At 41.6% G+C, this 27,042-nt stretch overlaps 1 protein-coding gene across 1 annotated transcript in view; it reads left to right on the plus strand.

Annotated features, from left to right (window-relative positions):
* The window catches only part of LOC123595659 (ankyrin repeat domain-containing protein 26-like), a gene marked incomplete at its 3' end in the record, with an annotated part of 196,793 nt that overhangs the window by 66,703 nt on the left and 103,048 nt on the right, over positions 1 to 27,042 (plus strand). Inside the window, exons 6-10 of the mRNA XM_045473343.1 lie at positions 705 to 741; positions 6,110 to 6,182; positions 14,467 to 14,557; positions 18,444 to 18,480; positions 23,847 to 23,919. Coding sequence (XP_045329299.1) covers positions 705 to 741; positions 6,110 to 6,182; positions 14,467 to 14,557; positions 18,444 to 18,480; positions 23,847 to 23,919 — 311 coding nt within the window. The remainder of the gene's footprint in view (positions 1 to 704; positions 742 to 6,109; positions 6,183 to 14,466; positions 14,558 to 18,443; positions 18,481 to 23,846; positions 23,920 to 27,042) is intronic.

A 27,042-nucleotide genomic window follows, 5' to 3' on the forward strand; every position in this document is an offset into this window, starting at 1 on the left:
TCATGAACCACGACAGAGCACTCACATTGGGAGCCTCCTCCTCTGTGATGTGCGGTGGGTCTAGATAGACTCTCTAGCTAGCAATGGAAGGAGACAGCCTCAAGAGGTTAGAACGATATCAAACTGGAATGCCAAATCTTTCCTTCTTACCTTGCCAATGGAAATAAGGCCAGGGAGAGTCTGTTTGCTACGGCTTGGCCCTGCTGCAAAGTACAATAGCTATAGAGCACACTTTGTGAGGGGGTGTTTCCTCCTAAAACTGAAGAGTGTCTGCTGAAGAGCTGGGGAAGTTCTGCCGTGTTACCGCAAAATAAAGATACTCTCTTTCAACTCCTCTAGTAGTGGAAGTCCAGAGAAATCATGGTAGTTTCAGTCTGACATTGTCCGCTCATGATAATCATTCTCCTAACGATACCAGTTTCCTCCAGTGCCATAGAGTCGGTCAGTGATGGCCATTGGAAACATCAGTTCCCCTGTAGGTGTCAAATTCTGATAAAACCCATTCTTGCTTTTGGTCAATATAGAGGAGAAAGTAAGATTTCTTAGTGCTTTAAGCCTACGAATGGTATAATTACCATTCAGTGTAGTGTGGTTTCCAGGTGTGGTCCCAAAGCAATACTTTTTCACAAATCATAAGCCGTACACTTGTAATTTCCTCTATTTTTCGATTGTTGATTTAACATGTATTTTGCTGTCTCCTTTAGGAGCAGATAAGAATGCTGAGGAAGATTCTATAGCCAGGTAGGATTTTTATGGATTTGTAAAAATGACATTTGCTGGGGCACCCGGGTGGCTCAGTCGGTTAAGGGTGTGACTCTTGACTTCAACTCAGGTTTGTGTGTTCAAGCCCCACGTCGGGTTTTGCGCTGACAGCCTCCTTGGGATAGCTTTCCCGATTTCTGTGTGCACTCACTCTCAAGGTATAAAGGAATGAAATGAAATGAAACGGATAATGAAAGGAAAGGAAAGGGAAGGAACGAACTGAAAATTATGTGTCTCCTAAGGGAACGCAGAGAACAAAACCAGTTGTTGCGTGTTCTACACTGGACCAGACACTATACCCTATGGGTACCATCTGTTCAGTTATATAGTCATTGTACAGCTTTGCAAAGTACTTTTTATTCCTTTGGCAACTGTGGTTCAGGGAGGTTGATGCCTCGACCATGATTCCATAGTTAACGGGTAGCTGAGGGGCTTTGCCCGTCAGCCCTTGAAGCTTCCACATCCATTCTCTGGTTCCTCAGCAGCACTGAGATGAAGATACAGATCCTAGGGCAGATCAACTAAGAATGTCAAAGATAATGATGTCGGAACCCTAATGTAGGGTTTGCTTAAGAACCCAGGTTAGTCCAAGCATTTGGCCTCATATATTTGACCACTAGTGCTAACAAAAGTCATTAGTGCAGTGGTAACTAGTCCCCTGTTTGTACCATCCGAGATCTTAGGGTGGATGTCAGCTATGGCCATGGTGTCAAGGCTTTTACATAACAAGCAAGATGTCGTCAGGCAAGTCCTTAGATGTAGTGATATCCCCCCTTCTTGAGACAAAGGAGTTTTCTGTAAGGGAAGGATATCTAGTTGTAGACCATGTTACATTAATTAAACTCACTCTCTATTTTCAGGATATTGCTATAGGATTCTCTGTTGCCTAAGTTCCCAGGCTGGTTTCCCTTTGGGCTAGTACCCTTGTCTAGTTTTAGGAAGCTTTTTGGTTTTTTTGGAGTTTTTTTTTTTTTCCCCCATGACTTTTTGTACTTTGTTTTTGCCTTTTGACTTTCTTCTCTGGATTCCTTGGTATTTCTTTTCTTTTCTTTCTTTTTTTTTTTCTTCAATAATTTCCCCACTTCTGCCAGCTAAGGACTCTCCATTTTTCCAGAGGCCAAATCAAAATCATTTAGGGTCCCAAGATTTAGGGAACCTCAGACATGAATTCCTCAAAACACCCTCGGGTACGTCAACCTATGTTTCACCTCCTTGCCCAATGGTTGTTTCCCTGGAGAATTTGAAACTCAAAAGAGATTGAAGTGACCTATTTGGATATGATAAGTGACAGAAATGCAATTTAAATTCTGGTTTTCTTTCTTTCTTGCCTTTCTTCCTTCTTTTTTGTCTTCATCTTCATCAGGCAACTGTTTTAATAATAGAAAGCTGGGGAGTGGGTCTAGTGAATACAATGAAGGAGGGTAAGAATCGAATTAGCAGAGGAGACCAGGTTTCAAGGAGAACAACACTGAGTTGGTTAGGAATACGAGTTTGAGAAAAGATGTCAGAATATGGGGGTTTATGCCAAGTGTGATAAAGGTGAATGACAGGAATGAAGGACCCAGGATTAGGGGAGTTGTTTAGAAAGGCGTATTCAAATAGAGAGTTCAAGAGGGTCGTGACCAGGTTTCTGCTTTTGTGTGTGTTGGTTTCATGGAAGGTGCGAGCATACCTCAGATGTTCTGATGAGAGAGATTAAAAACCATTTGAGCTGCTGGGAAGAGTCTGTGTACAGCACATACAAATATGATATCCCCTACTTCCACCCCAACTGAGGGAGGATAGCTTAGATCCTCTCAAGGAATTGGGGGTGGGGGGTGGAGATTCCGAACATCAGAGATGTATGGCCCAAGGCAAGCTGTCTCCTCACTCCACCTCTTTTCCGAAATCTGTGATGCCCTTCCCATGTACTTGTAGGGCTGGGCAGGGGTAGGACTGACTTGTCAAATCAGTAAGGGAGCTTCATCTGGATCGGTGATAACATGCCTATGTTGAGGTGACTGTGTGGATGACTGAGGCTCCCAGGTCGCTTGTTCTCCAGGAGCAGGACATGGTTCCTACCCTCGGTCATTTGAGCCCATCCTTGTTGTAGGAGTGTGTGGCTTCATAGGCTAAAGATTGAAAGGTTGGGGGATGCCACAGAACCGTGCCGAAGAGTGATGTAGGAGTGGGAGCTCATAGGGAAGAAAATAGTCAGGCAGCGTACAGAGAAACAGAGGCACAACTACCAGGACCAGTTTGATCACAGTCTCCGTCCTTGGGTAGCTGAATGCCCCTGAAGGCGTGGAATGTCTTGCTGGTGATTATGGACCTAAATAAGGCAAGACCAGTGTGGGAACAAAGTTGGCCTTGGGAACTTTGAATCTTTCAATCTCTAGTTAGTACTACCACAACCTAAACTTTGATACGTTTACTTAAACGGAGGTCTACCTGACACACAATGTAAAATGTGATGCAACAACTCTGGATGTTTCACCGTGATCGCCATAAGCGTAGCTCCCATCTGTTAATGTATGATGCTATTACGATACCACTGACTAGATTCCCTATGCTGTACCTTTGAGCCTTGTGATTTATTCATTCTATAACTGGAACCCTGAACTCCCCTCTCCCCTTCACCCATTTTGCCATCCCCCCACCTCCCCTCCCTTCTGGCAAGAGTCAAAGCTCTGCATTTGTGGGTCTGTTTCTGCTTTTGCTCTGTTTGTTCATTTGTTCCCCTTTTTACATTCTACACAGAAGTGAAATCATATAGGATTTGTCTTTCTCGGTCTGACTTATTTCACTTACCCTCATACCATCTAGGTACATCCATGATGTTGCAGATGGCAGGATCTCATTCTCATTTATAGCTGCGTATATTTCATTGTGTGTGTGTGTGTGTGTGTGTGTGTGTGTGCGTGCGTGTGTATGTGCTTGTGTGTGTGTGGTCTCTTCATGTATTGGTGGACACTTGGGTTGGTTCCGTATCTTGTCTATTGTAAATAATGCTATAATAAAGATAGGGGTGCATATATCTCTTCAAATTAGTATTTCCATTTCCCTTGGGTAAATAAATACCCAGTAGTGGAATCACTGGATCCTATGGTATTTGTTTTTTTAATTCGTTGAGGTCCCTCCATAGTGGCTTTCACTGTGGCGATACCAATTTATATCCCATGACCGGTGCACAAGGGTTGTTTTTCCTCCACACCCTGAGCAACCCTTGTTGTTTCCTGTGTGTTGAAACTGAGCCATTCTGACAGATGTGAGGTGACAAGTCATTGTGGTAACGTTTATACATTTAATTTTCAACCATTTCAGAGCATTCCCTGCCTGTCACATTTGGTTATGGAAACTCAGACTGGGTCTTTCCTGGAGATTTCACAGGTTAGGAGAGGTCGAGGCCAAATAGAGAACAGAAAGCTTTTTTTAAAACAGGGTCCAAATTGTGAAAGACCTGTACTCTGGAAACCGTAAAACCCTGATGAAAGAAATTGAAGGTGACGGAAAGAAAGAGAAAGACATCCGATGCTCACAGATGGGAAGAATACATATTTGTAAAGTGTCTACACTACCCAAAGCCATCTACAGATGTCATGCAATCCCTGTCAACATACCAACAGCATTTGTCACAGAGCTAGACACACAAGCCTAAACGTTGTACAGAACCACAAAAGACCTTGAATGGCCAAAGCAATATTGAAAATGAGGAACCCTGGAGGTATCGCAATCTCAGCTTTCAAGTTCTATTCCAAAGCTGTAGTAATCCAAACAGTATGGTGGGTACTGGCGCACAAAATAGCCTTAGAGCTCAGTGGAATAGAACCGCAAACCCAGACATAAATCCACCACTGTATGGCCAGTTCATCTTCTACAAACAGGAAAGTCTATCCAGTGGGGAAAAGGCATGCTCTTCACCAAATGGTGTTGGGAAAACTGGCCAAGCCACATGCCAAAGAATGAACCTGGACCAATTTCTGTACCATACACACAAATAAACTCAAAATGTATTAAAGACCTAAGTGTGAGACTTGAAACCATAAAATAAAAAATAAAATCCTTGAAGAGACCACAGGTCGTCATTTCTCTGACTTTGGCTGTAGCAACATTTTACTAGTTATGTCTCTTGAGCCAAGGGAAACAAAGCAAGGATAAAGTTTGGGGACTATATCAACCTACGAAGCTTTTGCACAGTGAAGGAACCGTCAAAACTGAAAGGCAACCTCTGGAATGGGAGAACAAATTTGGAAATGTTTTGCAAATCCAGTAAAGGGTTAGTATCCACAATGTCTAAAAAATGGATACATGTCGACATCACCCCCCTCCAAAAAAGCCCAGTTTACAAATGAGCAGTAGACATAACCAGACACTTTTCCAAAGACAACATACAGATGGTCAACAGACACATGAAAAGATGCTCCCCCACACTACAACGAGATACCACGTCACACCTGTCAGAATGGCTACACTCCAAGACACAAGAAGCAAGTGTTTGCGAGGATGTGGAGACAAAGGAAACCTCTTGCACCGTTGGTGGAAATGTAAAAGGGTGCGGCCCCTGTGGAAAACAGTATGGAGGTTCCTCAAAAAATTAAAAACAGAACTCTCCTATGATCCAGTAATTGCACTACTGGATACTACCCAAGAGAATACAAACACACGAATTCCACGGGACACACACACTCCTGTGTTGATTGCAGCATTATTTCCAACAGCCAGCGCAAGCGTCCATTGACAGCTGAGTGAACGAAGAAGAAGCCCTATATGAATGTATGTGTGTGTGTGTATGTATATCCCTACACACACACACACACACACACACACACACACACACACACACACTGTAATATTACTCAAGCATAAAACAATGTAATCTTGCCATTTGCAATCACCTGGATGGAGACTGAGTGTAGTATGGTAAGCAAAGTCAGGGAAAGACAAATGCCATATGCTTTTACTCATGTAGCACTTAAGAAACAACAAACGAGCAAAGGGAGGAAACAAAAGGGGAGAGAAACCAAGAAATAGGCTCTTAACTGCCGAGAAGAAACGGCTGGTTGCGGAGTAGAGGTGAGTGGTGGGAGGGGTGAAAGAGATGATGGGGATGAAGGAGTGCCCTTGTCATGATGAGCACGGGGTGAGTATGGAGTTGGTGAATCACTGTATTGTACAACTTAAACTAATATAACTCTGGATGTTACTATTACTGGCATTAAAATAAAACTTAATGAAAAAACCAGAGGCCAATTTTAATGATACCAAGAAACTTCGTGGAATAAGCAGATAGGCGACCTTTCCCTTAACTTTTTTAAATTTTGTTTTTAAATGAATGACCATGTTTTTCTTGTATTTTTTTGCTCTAAAGGCTTCCCGACAAACCTGGTCCTGATGACTCATGGTCTACATCATCTAGCCAAGTCTTAGATTTCGGTACCAAGGTAAAGTACCCTCCTGTGAAACTCACTTTCCTGCTCTGAATTGAGTTTTGTCCCTTATTTACTCTGAAAATTTAAGAGGAGACTGTGTATCATCATTTTATGTGTGTCATGGAAAGTTAGCAAGAACAAACCACTTTAGAGATACGTGACGCGTTGAATGTTGTGTTTTGTTTTGTTGTACTTTGGTAAATCCTACAGGTGGAGGCTGATAAAAGAATGGGCTGGAAAATATATAATGACCGTCATATTTTATTGGGAAAAGCTTTCCCATCATGGAGGCAATATGACATTTGCTTAAGGATAAGGATTCTTACTGTGATAGTAACATGACTGATAATACTCATGCCTAAATGAAACCTGATTGGGTCCAAGTATCTATTGTAGGTTGCCCGACCCCCCCTCCCCCCCGGCCCCGGGCAAGTTTTATTTTGGTGACATACAGGATTTTCCTTTGGCTCTATCCTTTGTTCTACATTTAGACTAAAATAATATTAGAAAATGTAGAAATGTAGATGTTTACATTATTTCTCAACATTTACCGTACAAAGGTGTTCCCCTGCAGTTTTGAAATAACTGCATGAAGAGTAAGTTAAAATTGTGCATCTCCCCGAAGAATATGTATTTTGCTGAAAAGAGTAGCTCTATGAGCAGAGGCTCATCATAGCCCAGTTGTCAAATTTCTGATTTCAGAAATCTTTCCTATTCTAGCTTTGAACACTATCTCCTCCTAGTCCTTGTGTCAGATTCTAAAATTTAAAGTTTCAGACATCTGATATTTATTTCAGTATTCATTTCAAAGCCCCTCAGTCATGATAAGCTCCTGGAGGTTAGGAAACACACTTGTTTGACTCCTGGAGCTCCTAGCATAACGTCTTGCTTGGAAGAAGCAATGTCATGGTTGTTGAATGTGAATAAATGAGTCGGGAAATGGAATTCCGTAGAATGGAGTTTGAAAAGTAACAAAATACGCATGATATATCACAAGTAAATATGTGAATTTAAAAAGTCAGGCTTCAGTTTATATTCCGTTTTAGTGTTTAACATGTATACACGCAAATGAATTCTATTGAGGAAATCAGGAGTTACATAAGAAAGAAGGTTACACTATATTTTTAGTATCCTCCTATTGTGAGCTTAAAATTGCAGAGAAAAAGTCCTCAGCCTTTGTTTGTGTAACCCCATCTGTGTCCCATTACATACGTCCTTTGAAGGTTCCCATTTCTTCCTAGAATTCTCATTCCCAATTCTTTCTCCATAGTGAATGTTGACGTGTTAGGAACCTCTCTTTTTCTGTTCTTTTGTTAGTCTAGTAATAATTTCTAGCTTTTCGGAAGCGATAGATGCCAGGAATTGAACCGTTTATTTATAGTGAAAAAAATTAAATTCTTTATTACACTATTTATAACCAGAGTGATATAAGAGTGATAAGAGTCAGTGATATAAGTGTGATATAAGAGTGATATAAGAGTGATAAGAGTCAGTATTATTAGGGATATACTGTGAATCAAAGCCTCTCTTTTACATAAATATTAGATAGATAGATAGATAGATAGATATAGATATAGAGATTAATAGACAGATAGATAAGTAAGTATAGATAGATAAGATAGAGATATATATAATATACACATATATACACATATATATTTACACTTATATATATACACACACATATATGTATACATATATATGTACACATACACACACACACACATATATATACACACACACATAGAGAGAGACATATATTTTAAAAGGTTTAAAAGAGACTATGGTTCATACTAAATTCCCAATCCTACTTATGTAGCTGTTGAAAAATGTCAGTTGTTTCCACTTACCTTCTTTTGCTCACATTTTTCCTTTCCTTTTTTGTCTTAAGCTCATGCTTGGTTGATTGGTCATGTGTTTGTTTGTTTGTTTTTTCTTCTTTTTTTTTTCTTTTTCCCTTTTCTCCCCCCATGCTTTTTACGGTATTTTTAAAATTTTTTTAAAGTTTATTTATTTTTGAGACAGAGAGAGAGACACAAAGTGCAAGAGGGGTAAGGGCAGAGGCAGAGGGAGACACAGAATCCAAAGCAGGCTGCAGGCTCCGAGCTGTCAACACAGAGCTCCACGTGGGGCTGAAACCCACAACCCGTGAGATCATGACTCATGAGCTGAAGGTGGATGCTGAACTGACTGTGCCACATACGTGTTCCCCGCACCAGGCTCTTTTTTAATGGTTTATCCCTACCCTAATTTGTCCTTGCAGAAACTATTTCTTTAGCGTCTGTTCTTTTAGTACATCACTTTCTGTCAACTCCATTGTCAACATATTGGTTATGGAATTCTACTGTCTGTGTGTGGTTTCCATCCAGGACTCATTGCCCCACAAGGTTTATTTTTCTTGTTTTTCTCTTTCTTGGAAGGGGCTGAGCTAAATGTTTTTGAAATGTTTGTATTTCTCTTGGAAAGGGAGGGAGAGAGAGAAAGAATGAGCAAGTGCTCGTTGTTGCGATCCGACAATATGCAAGGTATGATCTCAGTCCTTTTATATTTGTGGAGGGCTGTTTTGTGACCCAGGATGTCACTTGGAGACATTGGAGAATGTTCTATGTGCACTTAAGAAGAACGTGCGTTCTACTGCTGTTGGATGAAAAGATTTTAATATATCGGTGTTGATATGCATGTATATAAATGCATATATATTAGGCCAATATATATCTATGTATATCTGAATACATCTGGTCCAATGACACATTGGATCTGTGTTTCCTTACTGGTTTTCTGCCTTGACGATCCGCCTATTGCCATGAGTGGCGTCTTAAACTCGTCTACAATCATGGTGTTTGTATGTATACATTTAATCATGTTTGTGATTAATCGATTCATATGTGTGGGCGTTTCACTTTGGGGCCATAAACATTTGCAAGTGTTAGCTCCTCTTGATGGATAGACGCCTTAATTATGACCCAATGCCCTTCAGAATCTGTTACTACGGTCTCTGGTTTAAAATCTCGTCTTTCTGGAGGAAGTGTGGCGACTCCAGCTTTCTTTTGACTTCTAGGAGCATGATAGGTGGTTCCCCATACCTTCACTTTGAATCTGGAGGTGTCCTGGGGTCTAAAATCAGTTTCTTGTTGACAACATGTAGAAGGATCTTGTTCTTTGGTTTTGTTTTGTGTTTTACCCATTCTGATTCCCTGTGTCTTTTGATTGGGGCATTGAGTCCATTCACATTCAGAGTGATTAGTTAAAGATGTGGATTTAGTGTCATTGTGTTATCTGAAGGTTTCATGCTTTTGGTGAGGCCTCTGGTTCTTTGTAGTCTCTGCTGCTTTCCACTCACAGAGTCGCCCCTTAGGGTCTCCTGCAGGGCTGGTTTCGTGGTCATGAACTCCATTAGGGTTTGTGTGTCTGGGAAAGCCTTTCTCTCTCTCTCTATTCTGAATGACAGCCTTGCCGGGGAAGGGATTCTTCACCGCAGATGTTCCCATTCAGCACATTGACCGTTTCCTACCCCTCCCTTCTGCCCTGCCAAGGTTCTTTGGACAGGTCTGCTGCTACCCTTATGTGTCTTCCCGTGTCGAATAAGACCCGTTTGTCCCTAGCTGCTTTCAGAATCCTCTCCTTATCTTTGTAGTTTTCCAGTTTCGCTATGGCATGTCGTGGTGTTGACCTGGGTTTGTTGATTTGGAAAGGAATTCTCTGTGCCGCCAGGACTTGGATGCCCGTTTCCTTCTCCAGATGAGGGAAGCTCTCAGCTTTAAGGTGTTCTCTCACTCTTCTTCTTCTGGGACTCGTAGGATGTGGCTAATATTTCATCTCACCGAATCACGTCGGTCTCTAGTACCTGCCTTGTGATCTAGTCATTTCCTTCCTTTCCTTTCTCTGCTTCATCTTTGTCCACCATTGGATCTTCTGTTTCACCGATTCTGTCTGCTGCTTCTCCCGTCCTTGCTGTCACTGCATCTAGTTTACTTTGTATCTCCTTTACACCATTTCATTTTCCGCGTTCATCGTGACGATTCCTTAGGTCCTTGATCTCTGAAGCAGTAGATTGTCTGCTGTCTTCTGTGCGTGGTTTCAAGCGCAACTATGCGTCTTATGAGTGTCATTCCAAAAATGTGCTCACATATATTGTTTCTGTCTCTTTTGAGCCCTTCTCTGGCTGTCCTTTCTTCCCGGAATTTTTTTTTGAGGAGAATTCTTCGATTTCGTCGTTTTGGCTAGATTCCTGCCCTTTATGTGTGTTAAAAGCTTGTTCTGTGTCCCACACCTGCGAGTACTACTATATTAAAGAGAGCTCCTACACTGTCCAGGGCCTGGCAGTTGAACAACTGTTTTTTGGAGTGAGTTGTGTGCACTCTTTCGGTGTGTCTTTGGCTACTGTTCTCGCTACTTGGAGTGGCGGTTTGGGCCTTCCACCAGGTGTGCTTTGATTTGTTGGTTGAAGTAATCCTGGAAAGAAGGAGAAGAAGGGGGTGAAGTATCCTTAGCCCAAACGAAAAGAGAAATGAGTGGAGTGGAAAAAAAGACCAGGCAGTGACTCAAAGGAGCTATAGGGCTTAATCCAGAAAGAGAGGGAGGAAAATCAAGAAGGAGATCTAGAAAAGTATAGAGAAAATGCGCAATCCAACACACAAAGATCCAGAACAGAGGAGCAAAGGAAAAAAATATATAGATATATCTATATGTATCTATGTATAGATATATAGGTATATATTAAGATATATAGATAAATGTAGATATATAATTAGCTTTGACCCACGTCAACTCGAGACTACTCGGCTGTTTCCAAAGGGAGACGAGGAAAGAGGAGATAGAAAGAGGAAAAAGGGAAAAGAGAAGAAAGGGAAAGCAAAGGAAAGAAAAGATGGGCGCCTGGGTGTCTCAGTAGGTGAAGCGTCCGACTCTTGAATTTGGCTCACGTCATGTTGTCGCTGTTGGTGGGTTCGAAACCCCCATCAGGTTCTGCAGTGAGAGCATAGATCCTGCTCGGATTCTCTCTGTCTCCCTCTCTCTGCATGTCTTCTGCTTGATCACTCACTCTCTCTCTCTCCAAATAAAGAAATAAACATTGAAAAAGAAAAGGAAAGACAAAAGAATAATAACTCAAATGAAAACAAACAAACAAACAAACAAACAAACAAACAAACACACAAACTCAGATAGAAAACCGGAGGAGAGTTGTCTATTGGTGCCTGGGACTGGTGGCTGTGCTGGTCTAGACGAGGGGCTGTGTGGTCCCATCAGTGTCAGTCTCACTCCTATAGAGAAGCAGTTACGAGGCACAGAGAGTCAGGGTTTGGTGTAATGGGCCTGCCTCCACGGAGGCTCACTGTCCATTCCCTGAAGCCCCACGATGTTGGTCATGGGGAGAGAAATGGCGACACCCCAATCTCTCCCGCCCACACGAGGTGTCTCAAAACTCACTGTTGAGGCTATCCTCACGGAATAGCCTGGGGAGCCGGCTTGCCTTGCTGCACAGTCCCCTGTGCCACCTGAGCACTGAGCTGGGATTCAAAACCCTGTAGGATCCCGCTTGGCTCGGACCTGGTAGTGGAGTTGCGCCACTCTGCCCAGTGGACGGAGGGCCTCCGGCTCGTGCCTGCACGGTCTTTTTCCCTTGGGCAGGGCAATACCTCCCCTTTCCACCATACTCAAGGTGTTCTCTCCCAGTGTAGCCCTGAGACTGCTACCAAGCCTAGGGGCGGCTCCCTCCCCACCAGGCATGGGAGGTGGTAGCTCTGGTCTAGAGAAAGTCTGGCCACCTTGAAAATTCTGTTCCTTAGCCTCTAAGGCGGTTTTGCAAAGTAGAAACTGGCTCTCTGGACCTCTCCTTGGTCTGTGGTCCGGACAGGCTTTCTCATATCCAAAGGCACTTCCCACGGCCTCTCTCTCTACCTTCCTTTCGTTTCTCCACCAAAGGGCTTCCCCCACTCCATGCCTGTGCTGCCCATTTCATTTCTCCCAATTCGCATACACACCCTTCTGTCCCGCCAAGCTGTCACTCTGCCCCTGTGGAGACTTTTCTGTCCCTCTGCAGCCTGTATTCCTGGTATTCCAAGTGTTGTGACCTCAATACTGCTGTGTTCGAGGGACAGGGGAAATTCTGATCCCCTCCCCTGCCATCTTAACTCCCCCCTCCCCCTTTTACTTTCCTTTTTGCAATTTTAAAGGTGGGTGCCTAATCGACTAAGTCACCCAGGCCCCCCAAGAATGCTTCTTTTCAATGGGAAGATGTTCGAAGGCCAATAAAGTGGCCCTAGTGTCCAGAAAAGAATGGCAAAGTTAGAATGGGTTTTTGATTTTCTAACGTGGGGCTATAATAAGTTCCACTAAACTCTTAGTGGAGACATCGCATAGGTATACATTGGACCCTTGAACAAGATGGGTTTGGCCTGTGGGAGTCCACATACCTACAGATTTTTTTCAATAAATACAGTGCCATGCTGTATATTCTCTTCCTTATGATTGTCTTTTTCGTCTCGTTTTTTTTTTTTTTAATTACTTATTTTGGGAGAGAGAGGGAGGACAGAGCACGTGAGTAGGGAAGCGGGGGCAGAGAGAGAATCTTCATCAGGCTCCAGACTGCCAGCGTTGAACTCAGGAAGTCTAGATCATGACCCGAGCCAAAGTCAAGAGCCTGACCCTGAACCGACAGTGCGACCCAGCACCCCTTCCTTACGATTTTCTTAGTAACCTTTTCTTCAGTTTATGGTGTAAGAATACAGTATGTAATACATATAGCAGGGAAAACATGCATTAATCGACTGTGTATATTGTTGATAAGCTCAGCATTCCGTTATCCCAACCCTGACCTCCCATGCTCAGTGTACAGAGTCAATGGCCAAATGAGGCCGAAAAGGTAGATTAGACCTAGAGAGCATACACAAGCGCTTCTGCTTTAATGTTCTGGTGTTCAATACATATATACTTTTTGATTTCTAAGTGTAATTGCTTTTAAAGTAGGAAATTCAGTAGGAATTTTTGTTTTTTTGATTTGGTTTTGAGGTTTCAAAAGATATTTGTGGATTTTCGAGTGCATGGCCATCAGAGCCCGTAACCCTTGCTTTGTCCAAGGGTCAACGGTATAGTGATTTGGTACTTTTGAGATCTTCTCCGTGAGATTAGTGTAAATGTTTTGACCTTAATAACTTGGTCCTTGTATACTGAGTACGTACCAAGCAGTTAGCTACTGAGTGTACAAGTGGAGGGTTTAGGTTGTTGTGGTCAGAGCAGAAAAGTAAGTCAACAGCAATCCGTTATAAGTCACGATAAAGGCTTCATCGATAGGAAATGGACAATGATCGTTGAGAGAATATTGGGGGCGTTTGTAGTGAGGATGAGGGTGAGAGTGGGAGTGGGAATTTTGGTCGTCGGAAAAGATCTGAGAGTGGCAAAAGGTGCCAAGCGAAAGACGAGAAGGACCAGTCGTGTAGACCGTGGCGAGGGACATTCTGGACAGAGAGGACCACGGATCGTCATTTTACTCCAATGTCTTGCAGTCACCAAGAAGTAGGAAGGCTCACTCCATCATCATAATCATTATTACTGTTGTGTGTAAAAAAGAAAGTGTGCATAGGGAAGTGAGTGCTTGGCACATTTTAGGTGACTAAGACATACATGTTCTTATACTTGCCGTTCGAATGCTTACTACACATTCTGAAGCGTTCCATACCTATATCTACATTGTTTCTGCTACTAGTTCACCATAATTTTAAGAAAAGTGTTTTCTTACTACTTTGCCATTCGATCCAGCCCTTCTTTCGTCAAGAAAAAGGTCAAGCCTTCGTTTACCTAAACGAAACAGCAGCTACAACAGTGTTTTGTCGATACTCCACATGATATACTCCAAAGTTTCTGATCATGTGAGGTATGAATTGACACTGAAACAAATGTCTGCCATTTTATTAGAAGCAGTTTTCATTTATAGCAAGTACACTTTTAAAGAATTTGTTTCAAAACTTATTTCAAATGTCCTTTTATTTTGGTCAGGAATGCAAAGGAAGGTGTTTTGTTAGTTCCTTTTTGAAATCTGCATACAAGCCAGGCTTCTGCCTTTGAAAGTATGTATGCTGGCCTTCCATGATCAGTTTAGAGAGTCAATAGCCAAATGCAGATTCAAAGGGACGCTGAATCAAGAGAGCATATATGAGGTTTTGTATTTAAATGTTTTGGTGTGCAATACGTTTTTCTTATTTGTAAGTCTGATTGTTATTAAAATCATAAATTCAGAAATTTTCTTGGAAAAGGCTTAGGAAGTCTTCACGCAACTCATTACTGGTGCTACTTTTAACAGCGTACGTCTGAGAAGCCCAACAAATATGTTCCTCATGTCTCTGGAGCTGTGGATCGGAAAGGGCAAAGTATATTAAATGGACAAGTAGAAGGTAAGAACTGTATTTTATTCAAAGGTCATTTGACAGAATGTTGATTTAAAACAGGAAGACTGATACATTCTAATATCTAAAGAAAACGGCCTGTTAAGTGCATAGGAAAAGGAAAGAGATGTGAAAAGGAGGTAAGTTGCATATCGTAGGTGGTGTCAGCAACAGATTGAAATTGAGAGTGCCACCAAAGGAGCTAAATGACCAGTTCCCTTTCAAGACCCTGGAAGGCCCAAGGAACCTCAGGAAAGAAGAGAAGAGCCAGAGAGGGAATCATGTGAATGGCGGAGACTACAGGGCATAAATGAAGGAAAGTAAGCCGTTGTGTATGGTGTTTCTACTGGAAGGTGGTAAAATACACTAGTTCTTTAAAGGGGAGAGCAGACTATTTGACATGCAGCAACACTATCAGGTGAGCTTCTCGTACCAGAATTTGTCAGTGTAGTATCCCCAAATGTTCCCCCTCTTACTGTTATCCTCACTGTTGGCAACACATTAAGGACTGACCTAGCTGATGATGCAGAGTTATGTCCTAACTACCATGGGTGAACGTAAGCGTTTGTAGTCAGCGATAAATGTATATACGTTAATGCCATATAAAATGGGGGTACTTCATACGGTAGTATCCTTAAGGGCAAAATAAGAGAATTGGAAGGAGGGTCACATAGGGAGACATCAAGATAACTCATCTGACATTTTGGATGCCGTATTTGTGACTTTTGATTGTTTTGCCAATAACTACCTTTAATAGGTGAACTACATTTTTAATGTTCTAGGAAAATAAGGAAAAGAAAGAAAAGAACACCATAATCAGTAGTATGTTTCCATGTTCTGTCCGACAGTTCTGATTGTTGTAGAATGATCCCTGTTACTTCTTTGATTCCTATCTGCCAGAAAAATGAACTAAGCCCTAGGTAGTTGGAGAAAATTAGCTGATTTTTCATATTTCAGAGAACTTTTATATGGTGGAACATAGGGGCAATCTCCAGGATTTGCTCTCTCTCTCTCTCTCTCTCTCTCTCTCTCTCACTCTCTCTCTCTGTCTCTCTTTTTTCGGAGTAAAATAAGATTGTTGTTTGTTTCACACTTTCTGACATCATGATTTCATGTATTCCTTTGAAACCTTTCTTCAAATGGATATATAGGGATGTAGGAATTTTCAAGTCAAATACCATGAAAAGAGATTCCAGGAAAGGTATTCTGTGACATAACCTTCTGACTGTAACCACGTGTAAGACATCAAGCCAAACAATAAAATTTCATGTGATGCAGTTGTGTTAGAGGCATCCCAATGACACCCAGATTTGATTATTCACCAGAAGAGCTCACAGGACTCAGCATATAGTTGTAGTCATGCGTGTGGATTGGTATGGGGCCAGGCTAGAAAGGCCAATCAGCACCGAGCAATGGTGCACGGGGTGAAGGCCAGAGGAAACCAAGCGCAGGCTTCCAGGAATCCTTTCTCTATGGAGTTGGCAGGATGTGCCAAATTCCTCCAGCATGAAATTAGGACAGCACAAGTGAAATGTCGTGGGCCAGTACGAGGCTTATGGATACTCAGTGCCCGAGGTTTTCATCAAATGCTAATCACATAGGCATCTTCTCCTTAGCATGTCCCAAAATTCCAGGTTTCCACAAAGGAAATCAAGTGTACGGCCTTAAGCACATTGAGCGCACCAGCACTTAGGCACAGCGAAGCACTCTTAACCAGCTAGGGAATGGTGGGAACCCTCCTTAAATCCAAGATCCCAGGGAACAACCAAGGGCCAGTCATTCAAGTAGGATGTTCTGAGGGTAGCCGTCTTCGGCCTGCTGGATGAAATCTGTTCTGCATGGGAATTATAGCCCTGACGTCATTTTTGGTGGTGTCTTCAAATTTTGTTTTACTAGCAAGTAACATGACGGTTACCATGGTACTGGTTTCAGTTTCATCATCCATATGAAGTAGGTATTTGTGTAAAAATTACTAGGGCAATATTAGGTCATTATAATCTTCTTTTTTATGTGATTAAGCTTTCATTATGATTCTTAGGTATGATCAACATAATGATTTTTGATTTAAAATTAGAATGAAATCTCTTAATTATATGGAAAACCCAGGTTTGATTCCTATGGTGCTGAACCCCTGTTTATAGGTATAAGATTTTGGATCATACTCATCAATTGTTTTCTTGCCTAAGTATACAAATAACTGTTGTATTTTTGTGTTTTGTTTATGCATTTTCATATACTTCCAAATGGGAGACAGTACCCCTATTGTGTTACTTTGATCTCTATTTTAATGTTCAAGGTGACTGCATCATGAGTTAGTATATGCTAAGTGTAGCTTCAATGGATACCATATTTTGTTGTTTTTGTTGTTTCATACATTTAATAGCCTGATTTTTTACATCAGTTTTAAGTTCACAGCAAAATATAATAGGAAGTACAGAGAGTCTCCATATACCATACCATGCTCCCGTACACGCCTAGCCTCCCCTGTTGTTAACATCTTGCACGACAGTGGTCCATTTTTAGTAGGATTTTTTTTTTCAGTTCCTTGGTTTAGTTTTGAGCGAGAGAGCATGCATGCGCGTGAGCAGCCAAAGGGCAGAGGGAGAGGGGGGAAAGAATCCTGTGCTGTCAGCACAGAGCCTGATGCAGGACTTGATCCCATGAACTGTGAGATCATGACCTGAGCTCAGATCCAGAGTTGGACGCTGAAGCAACTGAGCCACCCAGGCACCCTGACAACAGTGGTGCATTTTCTATGGACACGAACTCTTCATTTGGAGGCCAAGTCTCTAATGTGCATTAGTGTTCAGCTTTGCTGTTATACATGCTATGAGTTTTAACAAATGTGTAATGATGAGAATCCACCTTTGTGGTATCGTGTGAAAAGAGTTTTACTGCCTTAAAAGTCCTCTGTGCTGTGCCCGTTTATCCCTACGTTCACCCCAACCCTTAGCTCCATAGCCTTGCTCTTTCCAGGTGTCATATAGTTAGAATCATAGAGTGGATGTCTTTGAATGTTTAGAAAGTGAAAATATCCTGGTAATTGAATGTAGGCATTCAAGCTATTCTTTGCCCTTTGTTTCGTTTAGTTGCTCATCAGTAGAGGATCTGCTGACCTCTGCCTTCCATGAAAAAAAGTATGATTTCTCTAGATGTGTGTCACCTAATGGGGAGGGTGGAGAAAAACGACATCATGAACCACGACAGAGCACTCACATTGGGAGCCTCCTCCTCTGTGATGTGCGGTGGGTCTAGATAGACTCTCTAGCTAGCAATGGAAGGAGACAGCCTCAAGAGGTTAGAACGATATCAAACTGGAATGCCAAATCTTTCCTTCTTACCTTGCCAATGGAAATAAGGCCAGGGAGAGTCTGTTTGCTACGGCTTGGCCCTGCTGCAAAGTACAATAGCTATAGAGCACACTTTGTGAGGGGGTGTTTCCTCCTAAAACTGAAGAGTGTCTGCTGAAGAGCTGGGGAAGTTCTGCCGTGTTACCGCAAAATAAAGATACTCTCTTTCAACTCCTCTAGTAGTGGAAGTCCAGAGAAATCATGGTAGTTTCAGTCTGACATTGTCCGCTCATGATAATCATTCTCCTAACGATACCAGTTTCCTCCAGTGCCATAGAGTCGGTCAGTGATGGCCATTGGAAACATCAGTTCCCCTGTAGGTGTCAAATTCTGATAAAACCCATTCTTGCTTTTGGTCAATATAGAGGAGAAAGTAAGATTTCTTAGTGCTTTAAGCCTACGAATGGTATAATTACCATTCAGTGTAGTGTGGTTTCCAGGTGTGGTCCCAAAGCAATACTTTTTCACAAATCATAAGCCGTACACTTGTAATTTCCTCTATTTTTCGATTGTTGATTTAACATGTATTTTGCTGTCTCCTTTAGGAGCAGATAAGAATGCTGAGGAAGATTCTATAGCCAGGTAGGATTTTTATGGATTTGTAAAAATGACATTTGCTGGGGCACCCGGGTGGCTCAGTCGGTTAAGGGTGTGACTCTTGACTTCAACTCAGGTTTGTGTGTTCAAGCCCCACGTCGGGTTTTGCGCTGACAGCCTCCTTGGGATAGCTTTCCCGATTTCTGTGTGCACTCACTCTCAAGGTATAAAGGAATGAAATGAAATGAAACGGATAATGAAAGGAAAGGAAAGGGAAGGAACGAACTGAAAATTATGTGTCTCCTAAGGGAACGCAGAGAACAAAACCAGTTGTTGCGTGTTCTACACTGGACCAGACACTATACCCTATGGGTACCATCTGTTCAGTTATATAGTCATTGTACAGCTTTGCAAAGTACTTTTTATTCCTTTGGCAACTGTGGTTCAGGGAGGTTGATGCCTCGACCATGATTCCATAGTTAACGGGTAGCTGAGGGGCTTTGCCCGTCAGCCCTTGAAGCTTCCACATCCATTCTCTGGTTCCTCAGCAGCACTGAGATGAAGATACAGATCCTAGGGCAGATCAACTAAGAATGTCAAAGATAATGATGTCGGAACCCTAATGTAGGGTTTGCTTAAGAACCCAGGTTAGTCCAAGCATTTGGCCTCATATATTTGACCACTAGTGCTAACAAAAGTCATTAGTGCAGTGGTAACTAGTCCCCTGTTTGTACCATCCGAGATCTTAGGGTGGATGTCAGCTATGGCCATGGTGTCAAGGCTTTTACATAACAAGCAAGATGTCGTCAGGCAAGTCCTTAGATGTAGTGATATCCCCCCTTCTTGAGACAAAGGAGTTTTCTGTAAGGGAAGGATATCTAGTTGTAGACCATGTTACATTAATTAAACTCACTCTCTATTTTCAGGATATTGCTATAGGATTCTCTGTTGCCTAAGTTCCCAGGCTGGTTTCCCTTTGGGCTAGTACCCTTGTCTAGTTTTAGGAAGCTTTTTGGTTTTTTTGGAGTTTTTTTTTTTTTCCCCCATGACTTTTTGTACTTTGTTTTTGCCTTTTGACTTTCTTCTCTGGATTCCTTGGTATTTCTTTTCTTTTCTTTCTTTTTTTTTTTCTTCAATAATTTCCCCACTTCTGCCAGCTAAGGACTCTCCATTTTTCCAGAGGCCAAATCAAAATCATTTAGGGTCCCAAGATTTAGGGAACCTCAGACATGAATTCCTCAAAACACCCTCGGGTACGTCAACCTATGTTTCACCTCCTTGCCCAATGGTTGTTTCCCTGGAGAATTTGAAACTCAAAAGAGATTGAAGTGACCTATTTGGATATGATAAGTGACAGAAATGCAATTTAAATTCTGGTTTTCTTTCTTTCTTGCCTTTCTTCCTTCTTTTTTGTCTTCATCTTCATCAGGCAACTGTTTTAATAATAGAAAGCTGGGGAGTGGGTCTAGTGAATACAATGAAGGAGGGTAAGAATCGAATTAGCAGAGGAGACCAGGTTTCAAGGAGAACAACACTGAGTTGGTTAGGAATACGAGTTTGAGAAAAGATGTCAGAATATGGGGGTTTATGCCAAGTGTGATAAAGGTGAATGACAGGAATGAAGGACCCAGGATTAGGGGAGTTGTTTAGAAAGGCGTATTCAAATAGAGAGTTCAAGAGGGTCGTGACCAGGTTTCTGCTTTTGTGTGTGTTGGTTTCATGGAAGGTGCGAGCATACCTCAGATGTTCTGATGAGAGAGATTAAAAACCATTTGAGCTGCTGGGAAGAGTCTGTGTACAGCACATACAAATATGATATCCCCTACTTCCACCCCAACTGAGGGAGGATAGCTTAGATCCTCTCAAGGAATTGGGGGTGGGGGGTGGAGATTCCGAACATCAGAGATGTATGGCCCAAGGCAAGCTGTCTCCTCACTCCACCTCTTTTCCGAAATCTGTGATGCCCTTCCCATGTACTTGTAGGGCTGGGCAGGGGTAGGACTGACTTGTCAAATCAGTAAGGGAGCTTCATCTGGATCGGTGATAACATGCCTATGTTGAGGTGACTGTGTGGATGACTGAGGCTCCCAGGTCGCTTGTTCTCCAGGAGCAGGACATGGTTCCTACCCTCGGTCATTTGAGCCCATCCTTGTTGTAGGAGTGTGTGGCTTCATAGGCTAAAGATTGAAAGGTTGGGGGATGCCACAGAACCGTGCCGAAGAGTGATGTAGGAGTGGGAGCTCATAGGGAAGAAAATAGTCAGGCAGCGTACAGAGAAACAGAGGCACAACTACCAGGACCAGTTTGATCACAGTCTCCGTCCTTGGGTAGCTGAATGCCCCTGAAGGCGTGGAATGTCTTGCTGGTGATTATGGACCTAAATAAGGCAAGACCAGTGTGGGAACAAAGTTGGCCTTGGGAACTTTGAATCTTTCAATCTCTAGTTAGTACTACCACAACCTAAACTTTGATACGTTTACTTAAACGGAGGTCTACCTGACACACAATGTAAAATGTGATGCAACAACTCTGGATGTTTCACCGTGATCGCCATAAGCGTAGCTCCCATCTGTTAATGTATGATGCTATTACGATACCACTGACTAGATTCCCTATGCTGTACCTTTGAGCCTTGTGATTTATTCATTCTATAACTGGAACCCTGAACTCCCCTCTCCCCTTCACCCATTTTGCCATCCCCCCACCTCCCCTCCCTTCTGGCAAGAGTCAAAGCTCTGCATTTGTGGGTCTGTTTCTGCTTTTGCTCTGTTTGTTCATTTGTTCCCCTTTTTACATTCTACACAGAAGTGAAATCATATAGGATTTGTCTTTCTCGGTCTGACTTATTTCACTTACCCTCATACCATCTAGGTACATCCATGATGTTGCAGATGGCAGGATCTCATTCTCATTTATAGCTGCGTATATTTCATTGTGTGTGTGTGTGTGTGTGTGTGTGTGTGTGCGTGCGTGTGTATGTGCTTGTGTGTGTGTGGTCTCTTCATGTATTGGTGGACACTTGGGTTGGTTCCGTATCTTGTCTATTGTAAATAATGCTATAATAAAGATAGGGGTGCATATATCTCTTCAAATTAGTATTTCCATTTCCCTTGGGTAAATAAATACCCAGTAGTGGAATCACTGGATCCTATGGTATTTGTTTTTTTAATTCGTTGAGGTCCCTCCATAGTGGCTTTCACTGTGGCGATACCAATTTATATCCCATGACCGGTGCACAAGGGTTGTTTTTCCTCCACACCCTGAGCAACCCTTGTTGTTTCCTGTGTGTTGAAACTGAGCCATTCTGACAGATGTGAGGTGACAAGTCATTGTGGTAACGTTTATACATTTAATTTTCAACCATTTCAGAGCATTCCCTGCCTGTCACATTTGGTTATGGAAACTCAGACTGGGTCTTTCCTGGAGATTTCACAGGTTAGGAGAGGTCGAGGCCAAATAGAGAACAGAAAGCTTTTTTTAAAACAGGGTCCAAATTGTGAAAGACCTGTACTCTGGAAACCGTAAAACCCTGATGAAAGAAATTGAAGGTGACGGAAAGAAAGAGAAAGACATCCGATGCTCACAGATGGGAAGAATACATATTTGTAAAGTGTCTACACTACCCAAAGCCATCTACAGATGTCATGCAATCCCTGTCAACATACCAACAGCATTTGTCACAGAGCTAGACACACAAGCCTAAACGTTGTACAGAACCACAAAAGACCTTGAATGGCCAAAGCAATATTGAAAATGAGGAACCCTGGAGGTATCGCAATCTCAGCTTTCAAGTTCTATTCCAAAGCTGTAGTAATCCAAACAGTATGGTGGGTACTGGCGCACAAAATAGCCTTAGAGCTCAGTGGAATAGAACCGCAAACCCAGACATAAATCCACCACTGTATGGCCAGTTCATCTTCTACAAACAGGAAAGTCTATCCAGTGGGGAAAAGGCATGCTCTTCACCAAATGGTGTTGGGAAAACTGGCCAAGCCACATGCCAAAGAATGAACCTGGACCAATTTCTGTACCATACACACAAATAAACTCAAAATGTATTAAAGACCTAAGTGTGAGACTTGAAACCATAAAATAAAAAATAAAATCCTTGAAGAGACCACAGGTCGTCATTTCTCTGACTTTGGCTGTAGCAACATTTTACTAGTTATGTCTCTTGAGCCAAGGGAAACAAAGCAAGGATAAAGTTTGGGGACTATATCAACCTACGAAGCTTTTGCACAGTGAAGGAACCGTCAAAACTGAAAGGCAACCTCTGGAATGGGAGAACAAATTTGGAAATGTTTTGCAAATCCAGTAAAGGGTTAGTATCCACAATGTCTAAAAAATGGATACATGTCGACATCACCCCCCTCCAAAAAAGCCCAGTTTACAAATGAGCAGTAGACATAACCAGACACTTTTCCAAAGACAACATACAGATGGTCAACAGACACATGAAAAGATGCTCCCCCACACTACAACGAGATACCACGTCACACCTGTCAGAATGGCTACACTCCAAGACACAAGAAGCAAGTGTTTGCGAGGATGTGGAGACAAAGGAAACCTCTTGCACCGTTGGTGGAAATGTAAAAGGGTGCGGCCCCTGTGGAAAACAGTATGGAGGTTCCTCAAAAAATTAAAAACAGAACTCTCCTATGATCCAGTAATTGCACTACTGGATACTACCCAAGAGAATACAAACACACGAATTCCACGGGACACACACACTCCTGTGTTGATTGCAGCATTATTTCCAACAGCCAGCGCAAGCGTCCATTGACAGCTGAGTGAACGAAGAAGAAGCCCTATATGAATGTATGTGTGTGTGTGTATGTATATCCCTACACACACACACACACACACACACACACACACACACACACACTGTAATATTACTCAAGCATAAAACAATGTAATCTTGCCATTTGCAATCACCTGGATGGAGACTGAGTGTAGTATGGTAAGCAAAGTCAGGGAAAGACAAATGCCATATGCTTTTACTCATGTAGCACTTAAGAAACAACAAACGAGCAAAGGGAGGAAACAAAAGGGGAGAGAAACCAAGAAATAGGCTCTTAACTGCCGAGAAGAAACGGCTGGTTGCGGAGTAGAGGTGAGTGGTGGGAGGGGTGAAAGAGATGATGGGGATGAAGGAGTGCCCTTGTCATGATGAGCACGGGGTGAGTATGGAGTTGGTGAATCACTGTATTGTACAACTTAAACTAATATAACTCTGGATGTTACTATTACTGGCATTAAAATAAAACTTAATGAAAAAACCAGAGGCCAATTTTAATGATACCAAGAAACTTCGTGGAATAAGCAGATAGGCGACCTTTCCCTTAACTTTTTTAAATTTTGTTTTTAAATGAATGACCATGTTTTTCTTGTATTTTTTTGCTCTAAAGGCTTCCCGACAAACCTGGTCCTGATGACTCATGGTCTACATCATCTAGCCAAGTCTTAGATTTCGGTACCAAGGTAAAGTACCCTCCTGTGAAACTCACTTTCCTGCTCTGAATTGAGTTTTGTCCCTTATTTACTCTGAAAATTTAAGAGGAGACTGTGTATCATCATTTTATGTGTGTCATGGAAAGTTAGCAAGAACAAACCACTTTAGAGATACGTGACGCGTTGAATGTTGTGTTTTGTTTTGTTGTACTTTGGTAAATCCTACAGGTGGAGGCTGATAAAAGAATGGGCTGGAAAATATATAATGACCGTCATATTTTATTGGGAAAAGCTTTCCCATCATGGAGGCAATATGACATTTGCTTAAGGATAAGGATTCTTACTGTGATAGTAACATGACTGATAATACTCATGCCTAAATGAAACCTGATTGGGTCCAAGTATCTATTGTAGGTTGCCCGACCCCCCCTCCCCCCCGGCCCCGGGCAAGTTTTATTTTGGTGACATACAGGATTTTCCTTTGGCTCTATCCTTTGTTCTACATTTAGACTAAAATAATATTAGAAAATGTAGAAATGTAGATGTTTACATTATTTCTCAACATTTACCGTACAAAGGTGTTCCCCTGCAGTTTTGAAATAACTGCATGAAGAGTAAGTTAAAATTGTGCATCTCCCCGAAGAATATGTATTTTGCTGAAAAGAGTAGCTCTATGAGCAGAGGCTCATCATAGCCCAGTTGTCAAATTTCTGATTTCAGAAATCTTTCCTATTCTAGCTTTGAACACTATCTCCTCCTAGTCCTTGTGTCAGATTCTAAAATTTAAAGTTTCAGACATCTGATATTTATTTCAGTATTCATTTCAAAGCCCCTCAGTCATGATAAGCTCCTGGAGGTTAGGAAACACACTTGTTTGACTCCTGGAGCTCCTAGCATAACGTCTTGCTTGGAAGAAGCAATGTCATGGTTGTTGAATGTGAATAAATGAGTCGGGAAATGGAATTCCGTAGAATGGAGTTTGAAAAGTAACAAAATACGCATGATATATCACAAGTAAATATGTGAATTTAAAAAGTCAGGCTTCAGTTTATATTCCGTTTTAGTGTTTAACATGTATACACGCAAATGAATTCTATTGAGGAAATCAGGAGTTACATAAGAAAGAAGGTTACACTATATTTTTAGTATCCTCCTATTGTGAGCTTAAAATTGCAGAGAAAAAGTCCTCAGCCTTTGTTTGTGTAACCCCATCTGTGTCCCATTACATACGTCCTTTGAAGGTTCCCATTTCTTCCTAGAATTCTCATTCCCAATTCTTTCTCCATAGTGAATGTTGACGTGTTAGGAACCTCTCTTTTTCTGTTCTTTTGTTAGTCTAGTAATAATTTCTAGCTTTTCGGAAGCGATAGATGCCAGGAATTGAACCGTTTATTTATAGTGAAAAAAATTAAATTCTTTATTACACTATTTATAACCAGAGTGATATAAGAGTGATAAGAGTCAGTGATATAAGTGTGATATAAGAGTGATATAAGAGTGATAAGAGTCAGTATTATTAGGGATATACTGTGAATCAAAGCCTCTCTTTTACATAAATATTAGATAGATAGATAGATAGATAGATATAGATATAGAGATTAATAGACAGATAGATAAGTAAGTATAGATAGATAAGATAGAGATATATATAATATACACATATATACACATATATATTTACACTTATATATATACACACACATATATGTATACATATATATGTACACATACACACACACACACATATATATACACACACACATAGAGAGAGACATATATTTTAAAAGGTTTAAAAGAGACTATGGTTCATACTAAATTCCCAATCCTACTTATGTAGCTGTTGAAAAATGTCAGTTGTTTCCACTTACCTTCTTTTGCTCACATTTTTCCTTTCCTTTTTTGTCTTAAGCTCATGCTTGGTTGATTGGTCATGTGTTTGTTTGTTTGTTTTTTCTTCTTTTTTTTTTCTTTTTCCCTTTTCTCCCCCCATGCTTTTTACGGTATTTTTAAAATTTTTTTAAAGTTTATTTATTTTTGAGACAGAGAGAGAGACACAAAGTGCAAGAGGGGTAAGGGCAGAGGCAGAGGGAGACACAGAATCCAAAGCAGGCTGCAGGCTCCGAGCTGTCAACACAGAGCTCCACGTGGGGCTGAAACCCACAACCCGTGAGATCATGACTCATGAGCTGAAGGTGGATGCTGAACTGACTGTGCCACATACGTGTTCCCCGCACCAGGCTCTTTTTTAATGGTTTATCCCTACCCTAATTTGTCCTTGCAGAAACTATTTCTTTAGCGTCTGTTCTTTTAGTACATCACTTTCTGTCAACTCCATTGTCAACATATTGGTTATGGAATTCTACTGTCTGTGTGTGGTTTCCATCCAGGACTCATTGCCCCACAAGGTTTATTTTTCTTGTTTTTCTCTTTCTTGGAAGGGGCTGAGCTAAATGTTTTTGAAATGTTTGTATTTCTCTTGGAAAGGGAGGGAGAGAGAGAAAGAATGAGCAAGTGCTCGTTGTTGCGATCTGACAATATGCAAGGTATGATCTCAGTCCTTTTATATTTGTGGAGGGCTGTTTTGTGACCCAGGATGTCACTTGGAGACATTGGAGAATGTTCTATGTGCACTTAAGAAGAACGTGCGTTCTACTGCTGTTGGATGAAAAGATTTTAATATATCGGTGTTGATATGCATGTATATAAATGCATATATATTAGGCCAATATATATCTATGTATATCTGAATACATCTGGTCCAATGACACATTGGATCTGTGTTTCCTTACTGGTTTTCTGCCTTGACGATCCGCCTATTGCCATGAGTGGCGTCTTAAACTCGTCTACAATCATGGTGTTTGTATGTATACATTTAATCATGTTTGTGATTAATCGATTCATATGTGTGGGCGTTTCACTTTGGGGCCATAAACATTTGCAAGTGTTAGCTCCTCTTGATGGATAGACGCCTTAATTATGACCCAATGCCCTTCAGAATCTGTTACTACGGTCTCTGGTTTAAAATCTCGTCTTTCTGGAGGAAGTGTGGCGACTCCAGCTTTCTTTTGACTTCTAGGAGCATGATAGGTGGTTCCCCATACCTTCACTTTGAATCTGGAGGTGTCCTGGGGTCTAAAATCAGTTTCTTGTTGA

The sequence above is a fragment of the Leopardus geoffroyi genome (genome assembly GCF_018350155.1).
Source record: "Leopardus geoffroyi isolate Oge1 chromosome C3 unlocalized genomic scaffold, O.geoffroyi_Oge1_pat1.0 chrC3_random_Un_scaffold_41, whole genome shotgun sequence".
NCBI lineage: Eukaryota > Metazoa > Chordata > Mammalia > Carnivora > Felidae > Leopardus > Leopardus geoffroyi.